This window comes from Austrofundulus limnaeus, unplaced genomic scaffold (assembly GCF_001266775.1).
Source record: "Austrofundulus limnaeus strain Quisiro unplaced genomic scaffold, Austrofundulus_limnaeus-1.0 Scaffold296, whole genome shotgun sequence".
Taxonomy (NCBI): domain Eukaryota; kingdom Metazoa; phylum Chordata; class Actinopteri; order Cyprinodontiformes; family Rivulidae; genus Austrofundulus; species Austrofundulus limnaeus.
Window position 1 is genome coordinate 374,294 of NW_013952698.1, and position 9,277 is coordinate 383,570.

Below are 9,277 nucleotides of genomic sequence, written 5' to 3' on the forward strand. Positions count from 1 at the left end.
ATAACAACAGTGTAAGTAGAAATAACAACAGTGTAAATAGAAATAACAACAGTGTAAGTAGAAATAACAACAGTGTAAATAGAAATAACAATGGTGATATACTCTGAAGCTAAAAACGGTATGACTGATGCAAAGGTCCCATCAGATATCATTAATGATATAAGAATAGGTGATGATAGTGACATTGCACATGTTAGATTAAAGTGTAGTAGATAAATAAATTGCACAGGTGTATTAAAGTGACAGATGACTTGTGGTTTCACTTATGGTTTCACATGTTTCAGGTGGAGTTATAGAGTTTGATCTCACCATTATGTCAGCAAGACCCAGTGTCTTGTGAAATAAAACCAAACTGATACTTTGAGAGTTTACACAGCTCTTGAGATCTGTGAGATTTGTCATTGACAAGGTTTGACCAAAACAGATGTAACTTTGTTTTTTCTCATCATAAGATAATCTTAGTTTTAAACTTTGGCCTGAAAGGAGGCAGATTATAAATCCTTTAAAGAACGTGAGGCCTTTAACGTTATTTTGGCTGTAGTGTTTATAAAGCAGGTTTCACACCACTAAACGCTGGTTGTGTGTGTTTTCTGCTGAATCTGGCATCTCTGCACGCAGCTGACTAAACAGAGTCTAATTAGCAAAGAGGCGCTGAGAGCCATCAGCACAATTACAAGTTTTCATTAACATCTATTTCCTGCTCCCTCGCCGCACCTCGGGCAGCGTGCACAACACCAGGCTGGATGGAAAACGCTGCGTCAGGCCTCTGCAGGGGGCTGACGTAACGGGTCGGATGCAGTGATGTCTAACAGGTGCGATGCATGTGTTCGCCCTGCAGGCTCACGCTCTGGAGCCCCAGCTGGAGCACATCTTGCTGGATTTGGCCTGCTTGTGTAAAACGGTCATCTGCTGCCGGGTCACTCCGATGCAGAAAGCTCAGGTGGTGGAGCTGGTGAAGAGGCACAAGAGGGCCGTCACGCTGGCTGTGGGAGACGGGGCCAACGATGTCAGCATGATTAAGAGTAAGGCTCAGGAAACAAAGTGTTTATTAGGTTTCTCTGTAAAAATGGTGTTTGCATAAAATAAAATTAAAAAAACTCAATAGACACTTCTCAGACTTTACAGCTTTTATACCTGATTTTACTCTCTGCTCACTAATAAGAGCAAAAAAAATCCCATGCTAAGAAGAAATCGGTACGGGTGAAGTGAGCGACATCATATTCCAGAGGATCATAAAGACTTTTGTTACGTTCACGCTGCAGGTTTTGATGCTCAGTCAGTTCCTTTTTTTTTTTTTTTGGCCTGATCTGAATTTTCTGGTCATTCACATTATAATTTAAAAATGTCCTCCACCACCTCCAGTGTGAACAATCCATGACCCTGAAGTGACCACAGAAGGAACATGACATCACACACAGCATGCTGTGTTTATAGAAGTATAGATGCTACATTTTAGCATGTGTGGATCAGCTCAATCAAAGCTGTCCGCACTATTGAATGAATGAATGATTTTATTTTTGTTTGGGACATTAAAACATAATTTGTTGCATTGCACCAGATTTAGCCTAAGTCTAATTTACATCTGTAGTCCCATCAAACAGTAAAACCAAAACAACATCCAACAGTAAAATAGAAATAAGAGAGGAAAAAAACAGAAAAATAAAAACAATATAAAACATTTTGCAATTAAAAAAAAATACATAAAACACCCCGCCCCACTCTCCAAACATAAAATCATGCCCACCTCCACCTCACCCTCCACCCCACACAACCAGAAGCAACTCTAAAATCGATTACCTAGTGCAATTCAGTGATTGCATCATTGGGTAGATTTAAGATATTTTTTAAGATTATTTTTAAAACTAATAGAACTACAGTTTTTTACACGATCAGGAGCAGCGTTCCACTGAGCGATGGCTTTAACCGAAAAAGCTGCTTGTCCAAAGGCTGATCGTCGAGCAGGAACTTCACAGTTCTGCCTGGACGTTCTGGTTAAGTGCAAAGAAACAGCTGAACGATAATAAACAAATTTTTGCAAACAGATTGGCGCTAAACCGTTAAAAAAATTATATACTGTTTCCATATTTGAGAAAACTCTAAAATTTTCAAAATAAAGTAAGTTATATTCCTGCACAATCTGACAATGATGGTGTCTTAAGGGCGTGTTGCCCAATATTTTGAGGGTCTGTTTGTAACAAGACTCTACAGGTTTTATTACTGACAAATTGGTTTGTCCCCAACATGAAATACAATATGAAATGTGTGAAAAAATGAGTGCATGCATGAATAACTTGGCTGCTTCCAATGACAAACAAGATCCAACATGTCTAAAATTGACTAGGTTGTATTTAACAGTTTGTGTCTTTTTTTAATATGCTTCTTGTAGTTGAGGTTTGAATAAAAAAACCTCTGCTGTGCTTTTTTCTGTCCCTTGTTGGATTGACTGAAAGTAGAAAAAAACTCAAGTATCGATCGCATTGTGCTAGTATCAGTACTGTCACATGGTATACCAGCGTTAGCATCATACATTGGTGTAAATTCTCAATAACCCAGAACATGACAAATCTAGAAAGTTTAAAAAAAAGACGTAGCAACTGGACTTTTGTTCTGTAGCTTTGTTCTGTAAGACGGGCAGAGTTCAGAGCATGACACTGGTATTAATGTAAGTATTTGGATTAATCTGTATACCCCCACCTCAATGACGTAAGTCAGGTAAAATGCAACATGTTCCTTTGAAAAACATCACATGTATCTGAATTAGTACCTCATATGAAAGTGACAGATTGGATTTGAAAAAAAGTCTGATTTGTCGCCTACATTGTAATTTGCTTATACCGCTTGGCTATCTTGTCTTTTTTTAGCTTTACATCATAATTCAGCTTGTTTACTGAATTAGTAATTAGTTGATAAAATTTTACTTAAAGGGATTCAAAGCAGCACCAGTGGCACCACAGTTTGAGAACCGTGGTGTTAAAAGTCCCTTTCTGTCTCTCCTCTTCTTCTTACAGAGGAAGTATTTGTAGTCCTTAAAGAGAGTGAATATCCCCTGGCAAACAAATACACAATAAAGTGTTTTGTGTCTTTAACGGAGTAAATTTTTAATAAGATCCATGTTGTTTTTCTCACTCAGCTGCTCACATCGGTGTTGGCATCAGTGGCCAGGAGGGGATGCAAGCTGTTCTGGCCTCAGATTACTCCTTCGCTCAGTTTCGATACCTGCAGAGGCTCCTGCTGGTCCACGGACGCTGGTCCTACTTCCGTATGTGCAACTTCCTGAGCTACTTCTTCTACAAAAACTTTGCCTTCACCCTGGTTCACTTCTGGTATGGCTTCTTCTGTGGTTTCTCAGCACAGGTACGAAGCTTATCATCTAATATAAAACCAGTGTGCTCTTCGAGAGTTAAATAACTCTTTTCCACCCACAGACTGTGTATGACCAGTGGTTCATAACTCTCTTCAACATTGTGTATACATCATTACCTGTACTGGCTGTGGGACTTTTTGATCAGGTAAGACAGGGGTCAAATCCATTTTCACCAAGGGTCACATGAGCGTTATGTTGTCCTCAAAGGGCCGGTTGTAATTAACTTCAACTAAACAAAAAACATCATGTTCCTCGTCTCATTGCTACAGCTGAGCACCACTATCAAAACAACAAAACAACTGAGCTCTACGTGGTATTTCTTGCATAGAAACAGTGTTTTAACACATCCTCTTATAAACATTGAAAAGTTGAAATTTGTGACTTGTAAGTGGGAAATCCCCACATCCCAGTATAACTGGGCCACAGCAGAAGTAGCTGGTGAAAATACGGTGAAATGCAGATTTTACATGGTGAATTTCACTGGCGGCCGGATACTTTTGAACCCTGTGCACCTCCTACTAGTGGTGGGATGCTGTCATTTCATGGGTCAAATAATCAGCATCATGGGAGATGTAGTTTATGTTCAGTGCTGGCTTTAAAGCAGCATACATAAACATCAAGACATTCATACATCTTTGAAGCTCTTGCAGGCCACATAAAATGCTGTGGCGTGCTATATTTGGCCCACGGGCTTTGAGTTTGACATACTGTATGTGAGGTAAGGTTTATTGTAAGCCATAATCAATAATATGCACACTTTTTTAAAAAGCCTAAAAGTCATGAACACCATGTGTTTTTATCTCACAGAACCCTTTTAATTACCAATTCCTAACCTTGTATCGTTGTCCAGTCAATAACTATCTGTTTACAGGACGTCAATGACCAGAACAGCCTTCGCTACCCGAGCCTGTACAAACCGGGCCAGCAGAACCTCCTCTTCAACAAGCACCAGTTCTTCCTGTGCAGCCTGCAGGGGATGACGACCTCCTTCCTGCTTTTCTTTATTCCCTACGGAGCCTTCTTCGTCATGGTGAAAGAGGACGGCTCAGACTTCTCAGACCAGCAAACGTTCGCCGTCATCATAGCGACCGCTCTGGTCATCATCGTAAACGTTCAGGTGAGCCTCGTAACGCAAAGCATCTAAAAGTTTGATATAAATGAATATGTGCTGTTTGTTGATAGATTGGGCTGGACACACACTACTGGACGGCAGTCAATCATCTGTTTGTGGGGGGCAGCCTCGTTGTGTACTTCGTCTTGTTATTTGCGATGCAAAGCGACGGCTTGTTCAGCCTTTTACAAAGCAATTTTCCTTTTATGGGTGAGTTTAGCTCAGAGCCATAAAAATGTTGCTGAAAGGTGCAAATGAAGCATAAATAAGATTTCCGTCTCCCCAGGCACGGCCCGTAACAGCCTTTCAGAGAGGTGTGTGTGGCTGGTCATCCTGCTCACCACTGTGGTGTGTGTTGTGCCGGGCTTGGTCGTCAGCTTCTTGAGAGCGAACCTCTTCCCGACGCTGACAGATAAGGTAGAATAACTCCAGATACGCCAACGATGTTTGTGTAGCAGTAACCAAAGTGCTGCGTCTTCACAGGTCCGTCGTTTGCAGCGCTGCAGGAAGAAGCAGCGACCTCAGGAGCAGAGCCTGAGGCGCGTGAGCAGGAGGAGCTCCCGGCGCTCTGCCTACGCCTTCTCCCACCAAGAGGGCTACGGAGAGCTCATCACCTCTGGCAAAAACATGAGGACGAGCACCGTCTCCTCTGCTTGCTCCCCGGAAAGGACGGCGGACGGCTCCAACTGGATAGAAAACGTGCTCATGAGGAAGAATGAAGTCGCTTGCAGCTCCTGAGCCAAAGACTAACAGACCAAGCACAAAATGAGTGTCCTTCATCTGAGGAGATCTGGACTCAAACCAACACAAACGTACCTCATTTTTTTATTATTATGAATCAGGTGAGATGAATGTTAAAGCTGAAGTGAAACAAAATCATTGTCTGAACAAATCCAACTGTCTACATTAAAGTCCAACACCCACCATAGAGACGTAACAAATAAACACAGATGTTCTGTGCAAACGTTAAAAAGTAAAGCAATTTTGTTTTGTGACGTCTTCAAACTGTTTAAATCACGGTTTTGGAAACAGTCCCTTCACTTCCATATATGAAGTGTGACATCACGCCATGCGAGACCGCCACATTTCCTTTGCACCAGGCTGGGGGCATATGCAAAGACAGGCAGTCTCATGGAGCAAACAACCCAAACTTAAAGAGATTTAGTGTGTTTGGACTTTAGTGTTTAGTTTGATCAGTTTTAGTGTTGTTTGTTTTTTACACTTGCATGGCCAGAATGCAAAAAAAATAATAATCTTGTATTCTGAAGAGCACTTGAGAATGTAATGGTGGGTGTTGGACTTTAAAGAAATTAACCGTTTCATCTGTATCATTAAGGACATTTGTTGAATTTGTTTCACTTTTACAGCAGGTTCAGAAAGCACAGAACTTTACACTTTATCATCATTCTTATTGCCATTAACCAAACTAGAGACACATGACTTTGTAACGCTAAAGATTTACATACCTCACTGTTCTGTGCCTTGAAAGGTTTGATTTAGGTTGGATTTAAAAATGGGTAAAAGTGGAATGCATGGCTCAAAATCTATTTAAAAATAAAAGATAAACTGCTGAATGTATTAAACTGACAGCTGATCAAACTCCAAACCTGGGTCCAGTGAAGCAAATAAAATTTGTTTAAAAGAAATAAAATAAAAAGAAGTTGAGCAGAATGAATGACAGGAAACAATCTGTATTTTTGGTTGTATGTCAGTATCTATTATTGTAAACAGTTTATCATGTTTTTGCTTCTTGATCTATATCCTTTAATAAAAGGATAGATTGATTTTATAAATGATAGATTTATATTTTTTTCCAAGTATTAAAAAGAAATGAGCCTAACAAAAATATCCTTGTTACACAAAACGCCTTAATTTATCCCACCTGTGTTGAAAATTTGGCCCCACTTAAGAATAAAAAAGGTAAAATTAAACTAGAAATTCCCTGATCCATTAACAGAAAAGTAAAATTAACACACTTCCCTTCATCATCTGATTTGGAAAAAAAAAACCTTCTTGTTGCTTCTTGGTCTAAGACTTCAGTACATTTCACTCCTCCAGGAAAATGGCAGCTCCACTACCAGGCTTGGTTACAAACAAACTCTGCTTCTCCATGGCCGCCCTGCGTGGGTCAGGGGTGTAGTAAGCATCCCTGACAGCTTGTAGGAAGGCCTCCACCTTCTGACTGGGCACCATGGAGACGGCGCAGCCTCCCCAACCTGCTCCCGTCAGCCGGGAACCAACAGCCCCCGACTTCCTGCAAGCAGAAAACACAAAACAAAAAGTCAATATTTCATCCAGTCGTTCAGACATCATCTTACAGTCACATTAATCCTCATCAAATATTTAGAGACAGGGCAAGTAGTGATCCAGAAAGAGAGATAATAAAATGCAAATGAAATTATATTTTAATGAAGACATTTTCATTGAATCTGCTGTAGACAGAAATGAATCAATAGATGGTTTATAAGAGTCTGTCGGACACTTAATAATGCAGGATAAAATCGGTGCTCACATTTTAAAACTAATAAGTAAAATAAAATAATTAGTGCTGCTAAATATATCAAATGACAGTTCTGAAGATTGTTTCAATCAAATCTGTTTCTAATGTAATATAGTTTAAATTTTAATAGCCTCTGAAATATGCATAAATTTTATTGTTACAAAGGGCTGCTTTTCAAATTTTCCTATAAAAACTGTAAAAATGTTCAAAATAACAGCTGTTTAACATGCTAACATTCGTTCCTTAGCATGATAACACTTGCAAACTAGATCTAAACCTTCAGCAAAGCTGATGCTAATTAGCTCTGAACATGCAAATAAGCTAATGCTAATTAGCTCAGCAACCCGCTCAGGTCCAGACCTCTAATAAGCTAATGTTAATTAGCTAAATAAGCTAATACTATTTAGCTCTAAACCTGCATTTCAGCTAATGCTATTTAGCACTGAACATGCAGCAAAGAATATAAATAAAATCAAATTAATTTCATATTTATCACTGACAAAGTAACGTTGAGAGTTTTTGGTCATTGAAGATATATTCAACAATTCATGTTCGACCACATGGTGGCACTAGATGTAAAATAATAGAATTTCACTCAACTAATTTGAATACCACAGTTGAAATTCTATTCGAATACACTCTCAATAATCTGACTGTAGGTTTATTGTTACCATGCTACACACAACTTCTACACATCCATTCAATATTTTACAGATTCAAACTGAAAAAGTCACTTTTTAAAGAGTCCACTGCTTGTCAGCTCTGCACTAAACTTTTGGAAAACTAAAATAAAACTGTTAAAGAATTAACTCTTGTTAGTAACATTAATACTTTGGATAATCTGGATTTAAATGTGAAGTAACAAACTTCCAAATAAACTCTGAAGCTTCTCTAAATAAATGAGTCATTACTGATTGAAAGTCTCTAAAAGGACAGTTGTGGGGATAAAATTAATGTCCTGCAGGACTCACAGACAGATGTCCACCAGCTGGTCCAGTTCAGGACAGCTGCACTCGTACAGGTCTCTGCAGCTCTGGTGGCTCTGGTTCATCAGCTCGCCCAGCAGTTTCACAGAGTCAGCAGATCCGGCGTCGCACACGCTTTTAAACCTCATCACCCGCGCAGCTTCGCCGTACACGTGTTTGGCCCGCTGGTGGAGCTTGAAGTGCGTCACTGGTTAGGAGAGGCAGGACCGAGTATTATTTTATCAAGTCATTGTTAGCAAACTGTACGACCTCTTCAAGGTTACGTAGTTCAACATAATGCAAAGATACGTTTCGTCACTCACAGTGTTGAGTGTTGGCGCTCAGCAGCTCTGAGGAGAACTGCTCCGGGGTGATGCTCAGAACTTTACAGATCTCCTCCCGGTCGTACGGCTCCGGGTGCAGAACCTCGTCCACCAGGGCCAGCATCTCCTCCAGAGAGGCCTCCAGCTCCGTCTGAACCTGAACCAGCTTCAGCAACCCGCTCGGGTCCAGACCTCGAGCCTGCGCCAGCATCTGTGATCACAAAGCACATACAGCAGGTGACACATCCAGGCCATACATACGAACACTGAGTATTGTTTCGTCGCATTTTGAGAAGAACCTTGGTGGCGATCCGACACTCCACCACCCTGATGTTGTAGTGAGAAGAAGCGGCTTTGTTCATCTCCACGCAGCAGTTGGAAATCACAAACACGGCGCCCTCTGGGAGCTTCACGTCAGTGGCCCGCAGAGGCTGGAACTCTATCAGCTTCGCCTGACGGACAAAATGTTTAAAACTACACAGAACTGTTGCTTGAAACAAAAGTAAATTAAATGTGTCTATTTATCTAAACACGACATTAATCATGGAAGTTGTGGATGAACATACGGTTCCTTTTTCTGCAAGAAATGATATGGACTGGTCCATGCCTCCACCCTCTGTCCCAATGTAGCACTCACATTTGGCACATATCTCAGCTAGAGCCACCTGGAGGAAAGGTTTTATTAAAGAAAACACATCAAATATCAAAGATTCTTCCACAAAACAAAAATATTCTGTATCAAATACTCTTCCATGCTAACCATTTGGTTTAATGAAATGAGTAATTAACCCAATGATCCAATTTATAATAAAGTACTTTACCTTAGAAAGGGATTTTTGGTTTGCCTCCATTGTTACAAGGCCAGAACAACAAACTAAGGCACTTGAACTGGACAGACCTGAGCTGGGAGGAACTGTTCCGTCTACAACACACGACATCCCTGCTAAACTAGAGATCCCAAACTTCTCCTGGAAGAAAAACAACAACACATATTAACATTGTATGGTATTATTA

General features: G+C 40.4%; 2 protein-coding genes across 2 annotated transcripts in view; one reads left to right on the plus strand and one right to left on the minus strand.

Moving 5' to 3' along the window:
- atp8b4 (ATPase phospholipid transporting 8B4) overlaps positions 1 to 6,264 on the plus strand; it is a gene marked incomplete at its 5' end in the record, with an annotated part of 20,674 nt that extends 14,410 nt beyond the window's left edge. The window contains 7 exon segments of the mRNA XM_014021524.1: positions 839 to 1,022; positions 3,131 to 3,354; positions 3,426 to 3,509; positions 4,236 to 4,481; positions 4,547 to 4,685; positions 4,762 to 4,892; positions 4,959 to 6,264. Coding sequence (XP_013876978.1) covers positions 839 to 1,022; positions 3,131 to 3,354; positions 3,426 to 3,509; positions 4,236 to 4,481; positions 4,547 to 4,685; positions 4,762 to 4,892; positions 4,959 to 5,213 — 1,263 coding nt within the window. The 3' untranslated portion in view covers positions 5,214 to 6,264.
- The window catches only part of galk2 (galactokinase 2), a gene marked incomplete in the record, with an annotated part of 6,390 nt that continues 2,397 nt past the window's right edge, over positions 5,285 to 9,277 (minus strand). The window contains 6 exon segments of the mRNA XM_014021525.1: positions 5,285 to 6,729; positions 7,947 to 8,148; positions 8,264 to 8,474; positions 8,563 to 8,715; positions 8,830 to 8,928; positions 9,085 to 9,231. Coding sequence (XP_013876979.1) covers positions 6,522 to 6,729; positions 7,947 to 8,148; positions 8,264 to 8,474; positions 8,563 to 8,715; positions 8,830 to 8,928; positions 9,085 to 9,231 — 1,020 coding nt within the window.